Source organism: Panicum virgatum, chromosome 2N (assembly GCF_016808335.1).
Source record: "Panicum virgatum strain AP13 chromosome 2N, P.virgatum_v5, whole genome shotgun sequence".
NCBI lineage: Eukaryota > Viridiplantae > Streptophyta > Magnoliopsida > Poales > Poaceae > Panicum > Panicum virgatum.
The window spans coordinates 10,050,414-10,072,087 of NC_053146.1; the positions used below are offsets into that span (position 1 = coordinate 10,050,414).

The window sequence follows — 21,674 nt, forward strand, 5'->3', positions numbered from 1 at the left end:
CATGACCCGAGGTTCTTGGAGCTGTGAAGAAGAGAATGAGGGGTAAATTCCTCGCCCAAAACAAATAGCACTCTCATCTATGGTCCTGAAAATTTCGCACTCCCTTCTTTAGCCCTGTTTTTATATTCCATCCCTTCCATGGCTTTACCGTTATCTCTCCAGTTAAGTGGCAGTTTAGTGGCTGTGAAAAGACAAAAATACCTCTGGGACAGACAACAGATAATGAGATCTCTCCTTCTCACATATTTGACCCCTTGTACAAATCACATTTGACATGTATTCTGTACAAATTTACTCATCCCAATGTAAGTGGAACTGCGCTGGTTATCACATATCTGAATGACCATCCTAGCCACAGAACCACAAACAATAAGGGATGGTTGAATAGGCTTCAAGAGGGGAGAGCTCAGCTCAAATTAGATACCCACAACTGCCTTGATTATTCAATTAGATACCCACAACTGCCTTGATTATTCAATGGCATGCAATTTAGAAAAGGATGAACATCATCTCCCCTCATCAGCACCCCATACATAGGTCCGCTTCTGTTTCCATGTCAGATTTGGTCAGCCTAAGTAAACTTCCACTTACACTGGGTACTTTTACCCCAAGTAAAGAAATCACTTCTTTTGCATCTCATCTCATTTCATATCCAGATCCCGTTCGCACTGCCCACCCAAATGCCACCAAGGTGGAGAGGATGAGGAGCGGAAGGGCTAGGAACATTCAAAGGCAGAGCAGAGCAGATCAAAGCAAAGCACAGCACAGAGGCAACAGCAGGCGAAAGAGATCACCTCTGCACGTCTCCTCCGCCGCCGCCCGGACGTCTCCTCCGCGCGCGGGATAGGGGTGCCGGATCCGCGCGAGCCGAGGGCCGCCGCCGCCGGGCGCGGGATGTTGGCGATGGGGGAGTCGATGGGAGCGTCGTGGGGGCACGGGCGGCGATGGGAGCGTCGTGGGCTCTCGAGTTAGGGGGTAGGGAAGGTGTAAGGGGGTACTTTGATCCAAAATCCTTTCCTTGCAGCCGCTGCAAGTGATTCGTGCCCCTTTGCACACTTTATTCCCAAATCCTTTTTCAGCTTTTTTTCTTCCCTATGGAACAAGTGATTCGCCATTCCTGTCCCAGCTCGCAAGTAAGCAAAGCTCGCGTCACCACTACCGAGGGCCCCTTCTTCTGTTCAAGAAAAGCTGAAAAGAACCTCCAGGTCCGGCCAGTCCAGGAGAGCGGCTCGATCGCCGTCGTGAACACCGCCGCCGGCGACCTCCGACCACAGCCCGGCATCCATCACCTGCTCCGGCTGCCATTCGTCGCCGGCTCACCGGACCGCCGTTACGGTGCGCTAAATGAATGTGATGCATCAAATGGAAATAATCGTTCGCAAATTAAACAAGGTTAAGACATTGTACTATTTAAGAACTCGGTTTAAACAAATCACAATCCGCGCCAATTTCAAACGTAAACAAGACAAACGAAATCAAATTTCGAAAGAACGAGATCATCGGCACCAAACACGACCGCACGCAAAAATTAATTGAAAAACCTCCTGTATCGTTCCGATCACTAGCAGTTCTTCTCCGGCTTGGTGAGCTTGCACTTGACCCTCTGGAACACGACGGCGGCGGCGGTGCCGGGCGGCGCGAGCTGAAGCTTGAGCGGGCACGACGCCTCGAGCTTGCACTTGGTGTAGCGCGCCGTGTACCGGACCTCCCCGGTGACGGCCACCTCCACCTGGAACGTCCCCGTCGCGTTCTCCCTCCGGAATTCGGCCTCGCCGGCGTTCCCGAGCGCGGCGAACCTCGCGGCGCCCGCGGCGAGGTGGTACACCCGGGTCTTCCCCGGCGGGTGCCGGTCGCCCTTGCCGGCGAGCTCGAACCGGTCGAACACCTGGTCGTCGAACTTGTACGCGGCCTCCAGCGGCTTGGTGTTCTTGAGGGCCATCGCCCAGTTGGGGTTGCGGACCACCAGCGTCAGCGAGAGGTTGTAGGCCAGCGACGTCACCGGCGAGCTCGTGTTCAGCTCGAAGCGCGCCAGCGAGGCCTCGTCGACGGAGACGGAGGCGTGGCGGACGAACCCGAAGGCGGCGAGGAGCACGGCGAGGAGGACGACGCCGGCCAAGATGCCGAGGCAGGCCAGGCAGTACTTCCACTCGTCCCACTTGTAGCAGCACTCGTCCCAGCAGTCGCCGAGCTTCCCCATCGCCGGCGGTGAGGAGGAGGACGAGGAGGAAGGGACAAGGGAGATGGCTGCTGCTGGGCCTATGGACGCGCGCGTTGACTTGACGGAGGAGCCGTCGTCAGTCAAGGCTGGCCGTCGACACGCCTCAACCAACCATGTCTTATGTAGGACACAGCGTCAGATGCCCTACCAACCTCGAATTCATGACGAAAAATTCACCTGTATTATTTCACACGCGTTTGAATTCTACTCTACTTTGAATCCAAGATGTACTAGTGGCATGAAAATCTTGGAGATTTGGGTATTGAATTCCCAACATACAGTTGGGTTTGGTTGCATTTTGAAAATCGAATTCGAAACTCACGTTGGCAATTCTGTTCTTTGAAATGTTGGCCCCCAAGTGGAATTCCACCGTTCGTGGTAACATGATTTTCTTTCTTTCTTTTTTTGAAAAATAGCAACATGCTTTTCCCAAGATGTCTTGTTCAAGATTCCTTTGACGCGAGATTCAGCTTGTTTAAGATCTTTTTTTAAGCCAACTTTTTACCATCTTCCCACACAAGCTGCTTTTTGCAGAACATAAAGCTAGACGTTTGGCATGTACTTATCCTTTTCCTACCTCCTCCTCTGGATCATGACACCCCTGAATGGAACTATGGTAGGGTGAATTAGAGCTCCTAAAAATCTAAGGCTCAACTTGCACCTATAAAACCCTACATAAATTCTATCTAGTTGATAAATCACTAGTCCTTTCATTATCACCTTCACCTCTAGTTGAATCCCTTGCGAAGAAAGGGAACCTTCGCTGCAAATTTCCGATTCGCGTATCTCATTTTGTTAGCAGTTAAATATCTCGGTTCGTGTTTTAGGCTTGTTAACGGTCATAACCCTATTTACATTTTTGCACTACTTCATCACAAAAACAAATATGATAACGCTGGATTATGTCAAGACGAACTCTCAATATGACCCGCAAACCCGTAGATCATCGGAATGGCCTCATCGATCAGGTGGACGCCAAGCCTCACTCAAAGGGCGGTTGCAACCGATCTGATGCTCAAACACTGCAAATAGCATCTTGTTGCATGATTGCCGTGTGATTTGTGGCCGCATTGACCTGTCCAATTAGGTGCCTTGACTCTTGGAGACTTGGATGATGGACCATAAGAGGCGGCTCAAAATCACAACATGCATCTGCTTCTGAATTTTGATGACAAATCTTCTGAATTTGGTTCCATACTGTCGAACTTGTGGACCAATCAGCTTGCATTGGCTCGCTCCAAAGCTTCTCCTTTTCTTCTACACTTGTCGTAGGTGCAAAAGTTTGAGATGACAGCGCTAAAAGCAAATGCCATCCACAATTCCAATTTCAGAGCAAGCCAGCGCACAAAAGAAAAGACCCCAGGAACTGCACCAAACAAACTTTCCCCTTCCATCGGCCGTCTGTGTTTAGTTTCAAAATTACTCTATCCAAGCTTTACTATTTACCTATCACATCAAATCTTTTGCCTTATGCATGGAGCATTAAATATAGATAAATAAAAAAACTAATTGCATAATTTTGATGTACACGACGAGACAATTCTTTTGAGCCTAGTTAAATCATGATAGGACAACAATTACCACAAACAAACGAAAAATACTACAGCGTAATACAGTGTCCGATGTAACCATTTTTACCACCATTTCACGGATTAGTAGCTTCGAATCAATGCGTTTCCGCAAATTCAACAAAATTCAGAGAAACCACTTGCTGATTTCTCCAAAGATGTAACAAATCAACCAGTCCAATCGCCGCGGACCTCGCCAGCTAGCAGTTCTTGTCGGGCTTGGCGAGCTTGCACTTGACCTTCTGGAACACGACGGCCGGCGTCCCGGGCGGCGCGAGCTGCAGCTTGAGCGGGCACGTCGCGGCCAGCTTGCACTTGGTGAAGTGCGCCTGGTACCTGACCTCGCCGGCGAGCGCCACCTCCACCTCGAACAGCCCCGTCGCGTTCTCCCTGCCGAACTCGGCGACGCCGGCGTTCCCGAGCGCCACGAACGCGCCGGCGGCGCCGGAATCGAGGTGGTACACCCGCGTCGCCCGCGCCGGGTGCACGTCCCCCTCGCCGGCGAGCGTGACGCGGTCGAACCTCTGCCCGTCGAAGCTGTAGCCGGCCTCGAGCGGCTTGGTGTTCTTGACGCTCATGGCCCAGTTCCGGTTGCGGACGGTGAGCGTGAGCGAGAGGTTGTAGGCGAGCGCGGTGGCCGGGGAGGTGAGCAGCGCGAACCTGGTCAGCGAGGCGGCCTCGACGGCGACCTCCGGGTGGCGGATGAAGCCGTAGGCGGCGAGGAGCACGGCGAGGAGGGCGACGGCGCCGAGGAGGAGGAGGCAGACGCAGCAGCCGAAGATGGTCTCGCGCGTGTCGTAGGAGACGCAGGGGCAGCACCGGTCGCAGAAGGAGTCGTAGCAGCCGGCGCAGCAGCAGCAGCAGTCGTCGTCGAGGCAGCACATGGCGGCCGCCGGCCGGAGCAAATCTTGGGCGCGGATGGAGGGGGGGGGGGGGGGGGGGGGGGGGGGGGGAGAAGACTCGCCGCGGATTGGATGGGGCTGGCCGGCTGGGGGAGGGGGACTGGAACAAGCAGCTCTGCTCCTGCCTCCTCTCTCAGTCCTCACTGCTCAGTGACTGGTGGCTGGAGTAACTGCTCCTGTCCCCGGTGATCACTGCTCACCTTTACTGCTGCACGTGCAACTTTTTTCATGCTTTCAAAAGATGGAGGTTGGAATTCAAATTTGTGATGTTTTGAACACAGAGAAATTGCCAGGACAACACCATATCAAATGGAGATTGAGATTTTTTTTTTCACGGCAAGCAGTTTTATTTGTTGTAAATGCCCATCCCTTCTGCTCCCTACACAATCTCTGTTGCAAAAACCACCCCACTTTGCAGACACTTCATCAATTTCTGTTTGTTTTCATTTATTTATACAGAGCAAGGCAGCAACCAGAGTCAACTTTGCAATTTGGTGTAACAATTTGAATTCTCATATGCAATTTTATTAAACTAGTCTATCAACCTGTGCTTCCGCACGTGCTAACTAAAATTAATATAAAAATGAAATCAATAATTTTAATTATTTATCTCACGTTCTTTTTCATCTATTAAATATTCTAATACATACTCTAAAATATATATTTGTCATTATCTAATTACAATAGATTTCATTTTGCATCACACATCTATATGTATTTGATGTATATTTAGTTGAACTATTTATTTCTGAATTGATATTCTTATTTCTTCCATCATACATGAATATATGGTGACATATATCATAGGTAGTAATATAAATAATATATTAATAATGATAGAAATAGTAATTTAGAATTTATATTGGTGCACCTTAATACTTTATTATAATTATATAATTTAAATTCAGATTTAAAAGTAATTTAACTTGTAACAATAATAACATAATTGGGTAATTTATATACAAATTTAGGGTGTCTTTGTATTATTTTATAATGGTATAGGTGGGTAATTTACACAAATATTAGGGGTTACTTTAGATTTTTTATAATCACAGAGGTGGGTAATTTAGATACATGTTTAGGGGGTTACTTTAGTCTATTTTCATAATAGCAGAGGTGAGTAATTTATTAGAAAAGATAATAGATCCAATGGTTATTATAATTAGAGTTGTTGGATTGATGGCCGGATGTTTTTGATTTTTTTGAGAATTTATAAGATTTCTCTATTTTTTAGAGTGCCCACCTAGGATCCTAGGTGGCTCCAAAGGAGCCTCCAATTAGTAAAATGTGCCAAAATTATACTTACAAAAGTACCTATTTCCAATGAAGACTAAATTGGCCGCTCAAAAATTAATAAAAGGATTTTAATCAGTTAAGCTTTTGCGATACAATCAAAGGTGGACTGTGGACATTTTTTTGCTATAAAATGACTTATGTGGAAAACTCAAACTTCAAGTGACATAAGAGATTGTCTTTCTTTTTTCCTAACTTTCCCCATAGAACATCCATCATAAATTAGGCATGCCACTAGTAACCTTGTAACTTCTATAGAACAAGAAATGTCAAGTGAATATAATTGAATATCATGGAAATAGTTTTCCTAATTCTTTATAGATTGATGGTCGATGCTAAAAATTACTAAGAGGAATTCTAAAAATGAGGTGCGGGCATCCTGGATGGCAACAAGTAACTTAATTTATCTAAAAAAAATAAGCACTTCTAGTTTCAAAGTCAAACAATCTACTGATCTACATAAATCCATTATAAAATGTATATATATCCATAGTGTACTTTTGTATTGCGTGGTAAATGTCGAAACTCTTCTACATAAAGTTTATCAATTGATTTATGACAAAACTAGAAATGCTTATCATATTTTAGGATGCTATAATAATCTACGGTTTTGTATGTAACTGCTTGAAGGTGATTCGATTTTATATGGTGGTTGTCGGTACCCTGTAGCAGGGATACCCACTTCTACTGCAGTAAGGCAGGACCCGCGTAGTCATCCGTAACTACGCGGTAAAGGGTGGAGCAACTGGGGCCCACAGGACAGGCTCTTACCTCACCGGGCCAACGGCCCCCGGACCCGCTCCCCGCTCTGAGACGGGTCCGGAGACGCCATGTGTCTCCGAGGAAGGGAAGCTCCGAGCCAGCCACTGAGATCCCGGACCTCCCATAGGGGTCCGGGACCTCCTCACGCCCGTCCGGACCTCCCACGCGTGTAGAGCTAACATACCAGGGGGGTCCGGAGCCACCACGTGTTCCGTGGGCGCGAGTCTTCCGCTGGAAGGCTCGGCCACCCACCGCATTCAATACAGGTGGTTGAGGCGTGCCCTGCCGCCGCGGCACGCGTGACAGCTTTGTCAGGCCTCACTGTAGACCGCATTTTACCGAGGTACACAGTGCAGCCGCCTGCGCAGCACCCGCGCAGGGCCGACTACCGCATTAATTGGATACGACAGCACGATACTTTTCCATCATGCCGCCTACGCCGCAAGCTACACGGCCCGTTCAGCTACGTGGCAGGCGACGCCGCTAGCTACGCCTGGCGCCGTTCTGACAAGACAGCGCCTGGACATGCTGAACGGGAGATTCCAGGAGCAGGCAAGGAAATCCAGGAGAGAGATCTTCGTCTGCAACGCAATAATGTATGAACAGTATGTTATTTTATACTACATCCGGCTGTGGTTTGCCACACCACGACATTTGGCGCGCCAGGTAGCGGGATAGCTGGTTCCGGTTCATCTCTTGCTCGTCTCCATGGTTCGGGTGGACGACGTGGAGATGACAGGGGGTGTGGCGTCCTCCACGCCACACGCCTCTCGCGTTCCTGCTCTAGGGGCAACTGTGCCTGTGGAGCAGCCACCGTCAGTAGCGGTGCGCGCAGCTCGCCTGCAGGAGTCAGGGCGCCCGTCAAGGGCCCCCTCACAAGCTGCGAGCGGCGGAGCGCTGGCGGCAGCTAGGGAGTTGCTCCGCAACCCTCCGGCTGCTGCAGCCTCGCCAGACGCCCTGAGGCAGTGGCGCGACGACATTGACCGTCTCCTCCATCTGGCTCAGGCCTCCCCCAGTTCTGCAAAGACTGGGCAACGACCCCCGCCTGGCAATGCGGTGGTACCCTACCACCGGTGCCAAGGCGGTGCGTCGGCATCCGTGCGCTCCCCCACAGTGAGGGGTGCACAAACAGAAGACCTGCGGTCGGAGCTCAACCATAGGCGCGCGGATGAGGACGCCCGCATTTCCGTGGAGAGGGCGCAAGAGCGCCGTCTCAACATTGAGGGTCGCAACCTCAATGCTGACTTGGACGTGGTAGCACCCAAGCCTCCGGTGAATGCCCGGATATAGTCGGGTGCCCCGGTGCTTGGAGTGGGCTGTGCTGCGCTGGCGGAGCACCTCCGCGTGGTGGCATGGCCGTCCAAGTTCCGCCCGCACCTGCCGGAGAAGTACGACGGTACCACTAACCCGTCGGAATTCCTGCAGGTGTACGTTACCACCATCACAGCAGCTGGTGGTAATGACGCCGTCATGGCGAGCTACTTTCATGTAGCCTTGTCTGGGCCAGCCCAGACTTGGCTCATGAACCTCACTCCTGGGACGGTCCAGTCCTAGGAGGAGCTCTGTGCAAGGTTCACTGCGAACTTCGCTAGTGCGTACCAGCAGCATGGTGTGGAGGCCCACCTCCACGCTGTGAGGCAGAAGCCCGGAGAGAGACTCCGGGCATTCATCTCGCGCTTCACCAAGGTACGGGGTACCATTCCTCGTATCTCCGATCCATCTATTATCACTGCTTTTCGTCAGGGGGTACGTGACTAGAAGATGCTCGAGAAGCTGGCGACGCACGAGGTGGAAAGCGTTACCACGCTTTTCTCCCTGGCAGACAAGTGTTCCAGGCCAGCTGAGGGCCGCGCATGGCACTCAGCCCACCAAGACGGAGACGCCAAAGCTGGTGGATCCGGTGCTACCGCCCAGGGCGGTGGCAAAAAGAAGAAGAACAAGAACCGGAGTCGCGGGGAGCCGCAATCCGGTGGTCCAGCCATTGCAACAGTGGCACCAGTTTGTTACGGCGGCGGCTGGGGGCCAGAATGCGCATGGCAAACGTCCGCTCCCGCAAGGTGGCAGCGGCGGTTCATGCCCAGTGCATCCCATCGCTCACCATAGCGCCGCTGACTACCGCGAGATCCAGAAGCTCGCGAAGCGGGTCAGTGGGCGGTGTGAGCAGTCCTCCAAGGACGGCTCGCCCCCTCCTCACCAGCGGCCTGGCAAGGAGAAGGCCTCCGACAGCGGGGCCGCTGCCAGGGAGGAGCTGGGGTACCAATCCCCCGCTCGGGAGCTGAAGGGCGTGTACCACGACGACAACTCCGACTCCGACAACGACGACCGACGCAAGAAGCTGTACATAATGTATGGCGGAAGCTAGGAGCTTGTCTCCCAGCGGGACGTGAAGACCCTTCGCTGAGAGGTCCTTTCGATGAAGCCGGGAGTCCCGAAGGCGGCGCCACACCAAAGGTGGATGAACACCACCATTTCCTTCGGGCCATCCGACTGCCCGGAGAATATGGCTGGGGCTGGTATACGACCTCTAGTCACCGCCCCTGTCATATCCGACATCAGGCTCTATCACGTGCAGATAGACGGTGGTGCTGGCCTCAACGTCATCAGCTATGCAGCGTTCAAGCAGCTGCAGATCCCGGAGTCCAAGCTGACTCCCTCTCGCCCATTCTCTGGAGTGGGCCTACATCCGGTGTTCCCTCTGGGGAGCATCACACTGCCGGTCACGTTCAGGACCGAGGAGAACTTCCGCACAGAGAGCGTTCAGTTCGATGTTGCGGAGGTGAACCTCCCGTTCAACGCCATCATTGGCCGGCCGGTACTCTATCGTTTCATGGCCATTGCCCATTACGGGTATTTGGTTTTGAAGATGTCTTCCCCAGCCGGTGTCCTCACCGTGCGGGGTGACCGCACCGCTGCCATCGTTGCAGTTGAGAGACTGCATACTCTAGCGGCAGAGGCTGCCCATTCCGAGGGGGACCTGTCCACCTCGCAACCCAGGGCGCCTGCAAAGGCACCTAGGGTTCAGCCATCTGATCCGGATGATGTTCCCGTGAAGACGGTGCAGATCAGAGCAGAATCCTCCAGGACCACCCGCATCGCGGGGAACCTGGAGGAGAAATAGGAAGACGCGCTCATCGCTTTTCTCCGGCCAAATGTGGACGTGTTCGACTGGGAACCGTCACAGATGCCAGTGATCCCCAGGGAAGTGATCGAGCACCATCTGAGAATCTACCCCGACGCCACGCCGGTGCGCCAGAAGCCTCAGAAGCAGTCTGTGGAGCGGCAGAACTTCATCCGTGAAGAAGTCCACAAGCTCCTACACGCTGGCTTCATCGAGGAGGTCCACCACCCCAAGTGGTTGGCCAACCCGGTCGTCGTCCCAAAGGACAATGGGAAGCTTCGGATGTGCATCGACTACACCAGCCTCAACAAGGCATGTCCTAGAGACCCCTATCCTCTTCCACGTATCGATCAGATTGTGGACTCCACCTCCGGGTGTGACCTTTTGTCTTTCCTAGATGCATACTCTGGTTTCCACCAGATTCAAATGTCTAGAGAGGATAGGAAGCATACTGCTTTTGTAACATTAGATGGGCTTTATTGCTATGTTGCCATGCCATATGGTCTACGGAATGCCTTACCCACGTTTGTACGAGCTATGAACAAAACCTTCTGTAATCTAATTAGAGATATTGTTGAGGTGTATGTTGATGACATTGTAGTCAAGACTAAGGTAGGGTCAACACTAGTTGAGGACCTGTCCCTCGTCTTCGACCGGCTACGCGCCACGCGCACGAAGCTGAATCCCGAGAAGTACATCTTCGGCGTCTCGGCAGGGAAGCTGTTGGGTTTCCTGGTCTCACATCGAGGCATTGAGGCAAACCCAGCCAAGATCAAGGCGATCGAAGCGATGAGGCCTCCTGGCCGCATCAAGGACATCCAGAAGCATACTGGATCTCTCGCCGCTCTTAGCCGCTTCATATCGAGGCTGGCTGAGAGGACCCTCCCCTTCTTCAAGCTATTGAGGATGTCCGGTTCATTCTCGTGGACCGAAGAGGCTAAACAAGCCTTCCAGGAGGTGAAAAAGCATCTCACCTCACTACTAGTATTGGTGGCTCCAGAGCCCGGTGAGACGTTGTTTCTGTATCTTGCTGCATCTGCAGAGGCAGCCAGCATGGTGCTGGTCGCCGAGAGGACGGAGCAAGTTCGCCAGGGGGACACCAGGGTCTCCCCGGCCAAGGACGGTGAGCTGGACCCCGGACATGGGGGCCCGTCAGCCTCACCTCTGCCTGAAGGTCCGGACCCTGGACAAGGTGGTCCGGAGGAGACTCGTCCCAGTGGGAACCCAGAACCGCTGGGGGCCCAAGGACCTGACGTGGTGGATAAGGGCGAGCCGGACCCGGTCAGCAGGGTTCGGACCATCCAAAAGCCAGTCTACTACGTCAGCGAAGTCCTTCACGAGGCAAAAGCCAGGTATCTTGAAACGCATAAGCTTATCTATGCAATACTTATTGCGTCTAGGAAACTGCGCCACTACTTTCAGGCACACCGAGTTGTTGTAGTGACCTCTTACCCGCTAAGAGCGATCCTGCACAACTCCAACGCCACGGGCAATATCGCCAAGTGGGCAGCAGAATTGGCTGAGTTCCAGCTGGACTTCCAGCCTCGCCATGTAGTCAAGAGCTAGATCCTGGCTAATTTCATAGCGGAATGGACTCCTTCCCCAAGCAATTCTGGGGGTCCGGACTTTAACGCCGGACCCCCGGAGCCGGAAGTCAGGACACCAGTCTTCACCGAGCCCCACTGGACACTCTTCTTCGACGGGTCCGTCCGCAAAAAGTGGGCTGGAACTGGTGTGGTCCTCATCGACCCAAACGGAGATCAGCTGAAGTACATGGTGCACCTTGAGTTCAAGGCCACCAACAACATGGCGGAGTATGAAGCTCTGATCTTTGGCCTGACCCAAGCCCTGTCTCTGGGGGTCCGTCAGCTTCTAGTGAAGGGGGACTCTCCGCTAATCATCAAGCAGGTCCAAGGGGATTGCAACTGCAACAATCCCCAGCTCGCGGCATACCTCATCCAAGTGAGGAAGCTCGAGAAGGACTTCGACGCCTTGGAGCTGCAACATGTTCCCCGCAAACTCAACTCAGCAGCAGATGATCTCTCCGCGAGAGCATCTACCTGGGCATCCGTGCCCGAGGGCGTCTTCGAAAGATGGTTGCTGAGACCTACCGCCCAGCCTCCAGAGCTGGGTGGAGGGGATCAAGCTAGCACCTCGAAGCTAGCGGTCCCGGTGGCATTCCACCTGTGGTGCCCACCTTGGGTTGTGAGCTCCATCGAGGATCCTGGAGTACTCGTAGAGCCACTTCCACCTGCTCAGGGAGCTCCCGATGCATGGATCTCCGAGATCCGGGACTACCTGAAACACAATATCCTTCCTGATGATGATGTGTCCGCTGAGCGCATAGTACGATTGGCTAAACGCTACGCGGTGGTAGAAGTGGATCTCTACCGCCGTGGTGCCAATGGTATCCTCATGCGGTGCATTTCTCAGGAAGAGGGCCGCGAGTTGCTCGCGGAGATCCATGGAGGCGAGTGTGGAAGTCATTCCTCATCTCACACGCTTGTTGGCAAGGCCTTTCGGCATGGCTTCTACTGGCCGACAGCACTCCAGGATGCGGCTGAGCTGGTAAAGTCCTGCAAAACATGCCAGTTCCATGCAAAGCAAATACACACACCGGCTCAAGCTTTGCAAATGATCCCGCCCTCATGGCCATTCGCCGTGTGGGCGTAGATATCCTGGGACCATTCCCCCGGGCCGTCGGCGGGTACCGGTTCCTCTATGTCGCCATCGACAAGTTCACAAAGTGGCCGGAGGTTACCCCAGTGGTGAACATCACCAAAAAGTCAGTAGTCGCATTCCTCAAGTCCATTGTGTGTAGATTTGGCGTCCCAAACCACATCATTGCGGACAACGAGACCCAATTCAAAAGCAGACTCTTCCAGGAGTACTGCGAGGACATCGGCATCTAGCTATGCTTTGCGTCCGTGGCACATCCCCGCAGCAATGGACAGGTTGAGAGAGCGAATACAGAGATCCTCAGGGGACTCAAGACCCGCACCTACAACTGCTTGAAGAAGCATGGTGCCAAATGGGTTAACGAGCTTCCGTGCGTACTATGGGGCAACCGGACCACACCCAACCGAGCCACCGGGGAGACTCCATTCTTCCTGGTCTACGGGGCTGAAGCACGCCTTCCCCCAGAAATTCACCTGGGCTCACCACGGGTCCAGGCTTTTGACGAATCCATGCAGGAACAACTGCGGCGCGATGATGTGGACTTCGTTGACCAACGAAGGTGGCGAGCAGCAATCCGAAATGCACACTACAACCAGGCGCTCAGGCGCTATCGTCAGCGGTTCGTGCACAGTAGGGAGCTCCGGGCTGACGACCTCATCCTGAGGAGGATCCTGAACCGAGCAGGGCTCCAGAAACTCTCCCCCAGTTGGGAGGGGCCCTTCAAGGTTACAGAAGTATGCCGACCCGGATGCGTTCGTCTTGCCACAGAAGATGGAGTGCCGCTGCCCAACCCATGGAACATAGAGCATCTGCGTAAGTTTTACACTTAGGCAGAGCGGGGAAATGAACTTTTCTTTTGTAATAAGATAGAGTCAGTGTGCGGCCCAGAGCGGTTGGGGTCTGCCCTTGTAAACCCGACCTCTGGCATCCATCGCACCGTCGGCAAGCATTAACACGTGGCCCAGAGCGGTAGAGGTCCGCCCTCGTAAACCCGGCCTCTGCCATTCATCGCGCAAGTCATGTATATCAAGTTGCAAAGGAAAAATTTACCCCGGTTCTATCTTTGTGTCAAAATTCTGTTTCGCATTTCGATTCTCGAGGTTTTACTTTTCTAACCCCCGCGCGGACTTTCACTCTGGTCGCTACAACTAAGATCTGAATTGAGTTGCTGGACTACCGTACAGGTCTGGACTCTATTGCTGCTGGGAGAGGGGTCCAGACCCCTAGGGACCTGCTCTGGAGAGGGGGTGCTCGTTTCCTGGGGTGGTCCGGAGTCCTGTGTAGCCGCTTAGCCGGTTCTGTACCCAAAGCCTACACACTCTACCACCCTGTAACGAGTGCTCTGGTACCTGGAGCTGGGTAATTAGGGGCCCGGACCTCGTTCTAGCTCAAGAGTTGGCTTCATAAGTCCTACACGGCATGTCCAGCTCCATATCTCAAAGGATCGAGTACGACAAGATGACCTCACCCACTGCTAGGAAGGGTCTGGAGCGTCGGAGCCAGGTCCAAAAAAGTCGTGTTATTTCCTGGAGTGGTCCGGAGTCCTGTGTAGCGCCTTAGCCTGGTTCCGCACGCTAAGCATACACACTCCACCACTCTGTAACAAGCACTGAACTTCCTGGACCTGTGCATCTGGAGCTCCGGACCTCGTACTAGCCTGGGGGCCGGTCCAGAATAGGTCCCGCGGGCCTGCTCCTAAGCTGTAACTTTGAAGTGGTACACAGGTTAAACCTTAACTGGTGGTGCCTAGCCTCAAACCATTGAGCCTACCTACCAGGGGGTCCCGGCATCCGCTTTAAAGGTTTCATATAGATCGAGGTCCTGTCTCGGTGGTAGACAGACTCAAAACACTGAGTCTATCTCCCAGGGGGCCCGAAGCATTCGCTTTGAGCCAGACACCAAGGATCGATCCTGCATGCGTCAAACAACTAAGTTGCAGTATCATTACTACCATACAAGCGAGTTTGATTCTCCTCTCTGTAGTTCTTTCTGCTACACAGGGAATAAGTCGCTCGCTCGGCTTGCAAACTATGCTACACCTATGCCCAAGGACGCTTGCCCAACCTCATACTGGGGTCCGGAGTGTCTTCTGCGGCTCCGATGGCAAATAGGTCCTTGCAACTGAACCTATCTGCCAGGGGGCCAGGGCGTCGGGGTGCTGCATACCGCAACCACAACAGCTGACAAACAGATAAGTTGAATTTTTTTTCCTTTATTAAAATTTCAACTGGTACAATGTTTGTTACATAACGCAAAAAAAGGGGGTACAATGTGCAGCTCAGGAGTCTGTAGGTTCCCGCTTAAAGTAGGCGGCCACGAAGTCGGCGACCTCCCGCACGCTGTCCCGAGCGGCGGCCTCCGTCTCCGCCACAGGACCATCGACCATGGGGGCTAGCGAGATGGCCGGATCATGGCTCCGAAGGTAGGTCAGGATGTGCTCCGCCACCATCCAGATCAACTCGTGGCCCTCGGCTTCAAGCTGGCCAGGAAGGACCGGCTCCAGACGCCGGAGCCTATCCGAAGCGGAGTTTAACACTGGGAGGGTGTCAGCAATCGAAGCTGGCGGCTCCGCCACTTGGATTGGGCTCATTCCAAGTGGCACCAGTGCTAAGCTTGCTTCGGTCGCCCAGTCAGCGATTCGCTGGGCCCCCACGCGCTGGTCCTCCTGGAGCTTCCGGACCGCCTCCTGGACCGCCTCTTGGACCCGGGTGTCCAGGGCCGCCTTGGTCGCCTCCACCTCGCGGGACCTCTCCTCGAGCTCAGCCTTCCTCTGCGCCGCCCACTCTTTCAGCTTCTTGAGGGAGTCGCGCTGGCTCTCAAGCAGCTTCTCCATGTTGGCGGCGTGGGACTCCCGCTTATCGAGGGACTTCTGGTCCTCCTCCAGCTCCGCCTTGGCAACAGCCAGCTTGCTGGCCCTCTCCTGCAGCTACTCGCGCCATCCCTGCAGAGTCGCAGAGAGATTGTCGAGCTCCTGCTTCCGTACCTCGAGACCCTGGCCGCGAGTCTCAAGCTCGGACCGCTGTGCCGCCAGGCGAGTCTCAAGATCAGACTGCTGAGCCGCGAAGCTGGCCATCTCCTGGGCAAAAGCCTCCTCCCGCTGCGCCAGGGCTTTTTCCCGGCTCGACACTGCGAACTCCCGGTCGAACACCTTCCGAAGGTTGGCTCGGTAGGCCTCTTGGTCGGCCTTGAGTTTGGACCGAGTTTCCGCAGCATGGGAGGCTTCGACCTTCGTGTGCGCCTCCAGGCGGGTGTGCCAGTTGGAGAGGCGCTGGCGTTCGCTCTCCAGGGCAGCCCACTCCCGCCGGAAGGCTGCCTCGGCGGAAGAGGTTGCCTCCATTATCGACTCCCGGACCTGGACCAGCACCCGGGGAAGGGGAGCCGTTTCCTCCTCTGGGGGACCCTGCAGGAGCTGCCTGCCAAAGAACACCTCCAACTCCTTCTCTGCTACAGGATTGGAGCTGGAGGTGGGAGCTTCCGGCGCAGGCATCGGGGCCTCGGTAGCCGTTGTGCTCGCCGCTGCAGCACTTGTCGCCGTCGCGCTCGCTGCCGCCAAATCCGGTGCCGGCGCAACTGTTGCCGTAGCTGGGGTCTTGAGGGCCACTTTGTCGGGTGTGGCTGTGCCCAGCACTGGCGCATCCGCCGCCGCTGCGTCGGGTGTGGCTGCGCCCGACACTGACGCATCAGCCGCCGCCGCGTCCGGCACAGGCGCATCCACCGCTGCTGCGTCGGCCGTCGCCGAGCCTGATGATGGCGCACCCGCCACCGCCGCATCGAGCACCACCGGGTTAGCAGCACCCGCCGTCGCTCCCACTGTCGCCGCCGAGGCCCCGGTCGCCTGGGCACCAACCGACGAGCCGGCGATGGTGGAAGAACTGCTTGGGCGAGTGAGCAAAATAACACTAACCCTGAGGCGTCAGTTCTCCAGCGACCACGGAGGCTCGACGACTGCTTTCGCTACTGCTGCTGTTGCTCCCGTGGCGGCGACGGAGGCGCAATCCGAGGCTGCTCCTGTTGTTGTTGTTGTTGTTGTTGTTGTTGTTGTTGCTGCTGCTGCTCCCGCGGCTGCCGCTGCTGCTGTTGCTGCCGGAGGGAGCTATCTCTCGGCGGTGATGGTGGCGGCGCGGTCACCCCGGAGGACCCGCGAGGGCCGGAGGCCCGCGAGCTACCCTGGCCCGCGCCCGCGGCGGTCCTCTGACGCTTCGCGGTGGACTCCGTGACCGCGGTCCCGTTGCCCCTGAGTAACCTGTGCCGGCCTGCTTCTCCCGACGACGCACCGGAGCTGCTCCGGGCCTGGCGGGGACCGCTCGTAGCAGCGCTGCCGGCCATGGCCTGCTTGCCCTTGGCAGTGGGCCCGGACCCCACGGCGCTCGGCATGGCTTGATCCCCGGACGCACCAGGGATCTGGAGCCCACGGTCCGGGTCGCCTCCGGTCTGACGTGCGGCCAGCCCACCGTTGTCGAGAGTCGGCAGGGTAGCCAGCACCACGGTCCTCAGGCGCGAGTCCTCGCAGAGGGGGACAACGCCCTGGGGGAGGATCAGGTGCTCCGGGACGAAGACTTCCCCCGTCACCGCCCGCACCAGGACCTCCAAGGCTTCCTGGGTTAGGTCGCTCCCCTCTCCGCGGTGGGTCCTGCCGCAGTCGTTGAGGCCGGTGAATCTCCAAGCAGGATGCGGCCGCTGCTTTAGGGGGGCAATCCGGTGCTTCAGGAAATCTCCGAGTACGTGCAGCGAGGTGAGGCCACTCTCCGCCAGCGACCTGATCTGGCCCAGCACGGAGTCGAAATCCGGCGGCAGGGACGACTTGGTCCTCCAGGATAGACGGTCGGAAGCGGGTCCCTCGGTCGGCATGACAAGGCGCTCGTTGGCCTCAGTGGTGGTGATGACCCACTCCTTGCGCCACTCCTCCCACTTCCCGCCATTGAGCCCAGGGATGTACGGCGACCGCAGGTTGCTCCTCGTTTGGAAATAGTATGCCCCCACTTCGTCTTTGCTCTTCCCGGACTTCACCAACTGGAAGAAGTGGCGGAAGAGGATGACGCAGGGCCGCACCCCCACGAACATCTCGGACAGGTGCACGAAGATGGCCATCAGGAGGATGGAGTGCGGCGTGAGGTGTTGAAGCTGGAGGCCGAAATCTTCCAGCAGCAGCAGGAAGAAGAAGGAGATCGGCAGCCCCAAGCCGGTTTAGATGTGCGAGATGAACATCACAAACTCCCCGGCGCACAGGTTGCCGAGGGGAACCGAGCCTGCTCGTATCCCCCAAGCATTCTCTTGAGCACTCCACCCAAGCAGGCGGCGCACTGTGCTTAGCTCTTCTTCAGTCTGGAAATGGCGGGGATGAACAAGGGATGCCATTTCTCCAAGGAGGTGAGGAGCAATCTACGCGGGGGAGCAAGGGGTGAGGAAGCTCGAAGGCAAAGGGGCGCAAAGGTTGGAAGGAAGAAGGCGAATGCGGGAAAGTAACCGCGGTATGCGGTTCGCCCCTTTATGTAGCCTGACCCAACTGGCGCTGGAACCCAAGCGGTGCCCCGGAACCGTCGCTGGAACCCAAGCGACGCCCGCACCTGCTGTTAACCGCCCAGTCCATGACATGGGGGCCCAGACCCGCCTGTCAGGGAGAGCGGGTCAGAAACAAAGGTGTGAAAAGGCGGGATCTCAACCGTCGCTTGCGCGCGAAGCGAGGCGGAAGCTGAGCTGACGTGCGCGTATTAACCACTGGCATGACCAAGCTTTTCGGGAGCTGCGCCGGTAGTAAATATCCTGTTTACTCCGGCCGCAACAATGCGGAACATCGCGCGCGTGACTAGGTGAACCACTGTGCGTGGGGGCCACAAGTCAGTAAGCCGTTGCGATGTGATGAGGTAGCAACCAACCCGATGGATGGTCAAAGCCGGTCAAGACCCCTGCAGTGAGAGGCTTCAAGTTATGCAGGGCCAAATCACAAGTGTGGCCCCACCTGCGGGTTCGAACCTCCCCCGAGGTGGGCCCGGAGGCCACTGTTGGCACCCTGTATCAGGGATACCCACTTCTACTGCAGAAAGGCAGGACCCGCGTAGTCATCCGTAACTACGCGATAAAGGGCGGAGCAACCGGGGCCCACAAGACAGGCTCTTACCTCACCGGGCCAACGGCCCCGGACCCGCTCCCCGCTCTGAAACGGGTCCGGAGACGCCACGTGTCCCCAAGGAAGGGAAGCTCCGAGCCAGCCACCGAGATCCCGGACCTCCCATAGGGGTCTGGGACCTCCTCACGCCCGTCCGGACCTCCCACGCGCGTAGAACTAACATACCACGGGGGGGGGGGGGGTCCGGAGCCACCACGTGTTCCGTGGGCGCGAGTCTTCCGCTGGAAGGCTCGGCCACCCACCGCATTCAATGCAGGTGGTTGAGGCGTGCCCTGCCGCCGCGGCACGCGGGGCAGCTTTTGTTAGGCCTCACTGTAGACCGCATTTTACCGAGGTACACAGTGCAGCCGCCTGCGCAGCACCCGCGCAGTGCCGACTGCCGCATTAATTGGATACGACAGCACGACACTTTTCCATCATGCTGCCTACGCCGCAAGCTACACGGCCCGTTCAGCTACGTGGCAGGCGACGCCGCTAGCTACGTCTAGCGCCGTTCCGACAAGACAGCGTCTGGACATGCTGAACGGGGAATTCCAGGAGCAGGCAAGGAAATCCAGGAGAGAGATCTCCTTCGTCTGCAATGCAATAATGTATGAACAGTATGTTATTTTATACTACATCGTTGGACCCACCTGTCGGGGACCCAGCAGCCATGTACGCGCCCCCTTGAGATATAAAGGGGAGACACTGTTGCACGAGAAACACACACACGGACGCACGCTGGACTCAGCTCCAAACTCTTCATTCTTGAGCAATACAACACACAGTGGACGTAGGGTATTACGCTCCGGCGGCCCGAACCACTCTAAACCTGCTGTGTTCATCGTGTTCTTGAGCGAGATCGAACTAGTCGCTAGTTAACCCCCGAGTACTCTCCCTCTGGGCATAGGCGGGTGCACTCCGCGCACCCGGCTGTGGTTTGCCACACCACGACAGTGGTGCAAATTTAAATCAAACCAGATTCCGTGTGACTGTATTTGTTCATGGTGTGGTAGGATGTGCAGTGTGATGTAGGCGGAGAAACTGAGGTGCAGCTTCCGAGAGTTCCAAATTGAAAGGGGAATTTCCCGGCTGGTGTCTTTTGGCTGAACTCGAAGGAGGCTGACCGTCAATGTCTTCACCTTCATGTCCTGTCCACTTCATTACAATGTCTTAACCTCGGTAGTTGGCTGCACCAGGATGTTTCACCATATTACCATCTGCAATACACACTACTCAATATATATATATATATATATATATATATATATAAGACTATTTTCAGTAATACACATTACAAATGGACTCACTAACTTGATCAATTTTAGGTGGCCTTTCAAAGAACACTGTTACACTCATATTAATAAGCTGTTATTTCTCTTGGCCACCGCTGTCTTTCAAATACTAGTGCACAAGAACCATCACAGCCAGGTAAAAAAGGGTATTATCGCCGGTTCGAAGACCTGCTAGATTAGGATCAGTGGTGATGGATTGGACCATCACCGCTGGGTCTAGAACCGGCATGATGTTGTTTTCATGAAACAAAAAAGAAATAAAAAATATGCCTGCGCTGCTCGGCCCGTGCCGTGCGCCGCTCCGCACCGTGGCTCCTCGCGCTGCCGTGGAGAGGAGTGGAGGCTGCCGCTGGGGATAGGAGATGAGGGGAGGGAAGGTGGCAAGGGGAGGAGGAGGGGAGGCAATGGCCGAGGAGGAGGACGGGAGGTGGCGGTGAGGCGGGCAGGAGGGGGAGAGAAACCGGGAGAAGAATTACGAAAGGGAGGGGAGTGTGAGAGGGAGGTCTCATCTTTGCCATTTGAACATCCAGTTTGGCTTATTCTAATTGATCTCTAAACAAAACTAAAACATGGTCTTCTTTCCTACTTAATTGGATCTTCATTTGTCCCAAAGCACTTGAGCATCTCCATGTCTGCAGAACAAACAAATGCTGCACAGTCCAGATAAGGCCTGGGCCAACTTGCTGTACAATACTAATGTGCAAAACAAAGACGAAGACCAAGACCAAGAACACAGCCAGCTATGAATGCTAGCTGCTATACTTTACTTGCTCCTTCCCCAACGCATCCTTCCAATTCCATTGCCGGGCCTCAAATTCCCAATCCAGGGATTGCGAAGACCATCTGAGGCAAGAAAAGCTACTGCTCCGACGATCACCGCGGCGAGAAGCTTAAGGCAACCATGTGTGGCTGCGGCGGGAGGGTCTGCTGCGACTGCGAGGACTTCACGGACTGCCTCATCCTCCTCGGCGTCGTGGCCGCCCTCGTCGTCGTCGCCGGCGTGGTCATCGTCGCCGTCATCTTCGGCGGGCCCCTCCGCCATGTGCGGATCACCGTGGAGGACGCGTCCCTGACCCGCTTCGCGCTGGTGAACGCGACGACGACGACGGCGCTGGCGTACAACCTGACGGTGGCGCTGGCCGTCCGCAACCCCAACTGGGCCATCGCCATCAAGCACAACAAGCCGCTGGAGGCGGCGTACAGCTTCGACGGGCAGCAGTTCGAGCGCGTGCAGGTCGCCGACGCGGGCGACAAGCTGGGCGCCCGGAAGACGGTGGTGTACCACCTCGCCTCGGGCTCGGAGGGCCGGCCGGTGGGGCTGGGCAACGCCGGCGAGGCCGAGTTCAGGAAGGAGAACGCGACGGGGGTGTTCGAGCTGGAGCTGGCCGTCACCGGCAAGTTCAAGTACACGCTGCGCAAGACCAAGTGCAAGATCGAGGCCACCTGCCCGCTCAAGCTGCAGCTCCCGGCGCCGGGGGCGACGGCCGTCGTCGTGTTCCAGAAGGTCGACTGCGAGCTCGCCAAGTCGGATGACAAGTACTGCTAGTCTAGACTGGCTTGATTTGGATGGATGGAGCTCATGTATGTTGTTTTCTACACTGCCATTGTTGGTGCTGGTTGCGATTGAATTGCTCTGAATTCATTCTTTTGCTTGCGAGATGTATGAACAAGATTTGCTTAGCTTCCTTGAAATTTGAACAATCGAGCTTTCTTTTGCATCGGATCTTCATTCGTAT

General features: G+C 55.2%; 3 protein-coding genes across 3 annotated transcripts; 1 reads left to right on the forward strand and 2 right to left on the reverse strand.

Moving 5' to 3' along the window:
• Nucleotides 1–1,354: 1,354 nt before the first annotated feature.
• LOC120659718 (NDR1/HIN1-like protein 10) lies at nt 1,355–2,323 on the reverse strand. Its single transcript, XM_039937946.1, has one exon. The coding sequence runs from the start codon at nt 2,195–2,197 to the stop codon at nt 1,562–1,564; it is 636 nt and encodes a 211-aa protein (XP_039793880.1). The 5' UTR covers nt 2,198–2,323; the 3' UTR covers nt 1,355–1,561.
• A 1,420-nt stretch (nt 2,324–3,743) lies between these two features.
• On the reverse strand, nt 3,744–4,801 carry LOC120659720. Its single transcript, XM_039937948.1, has one exon. It carries the CDS (start codon nt 4,668–4,670, stop codon nt 3,987–3,989), a length of 684 nt encoding a protein of 227 aa, XP_039793882.1. The 5' UTR covers nt 4,671–4,801; the 3' UTR covers nt 3,744–3,986.
• A 15,690-nt stretch (nt 4,802–20,491) lies between these two features.
• On the forward strand, nt 20,492–21,674 carry LOC120659722. The gene has a single exon (XM_039937949.1). It carries the CDS (start codon nt 20,840–20,842, stop codon nt 21,482–21,484), a length of 645 nt encoding a protein of 214 aa, XP_039793883.1. The 5' UTR covers nt 20,492–20,839; the 3' UTR covers nt 21,485–21,674.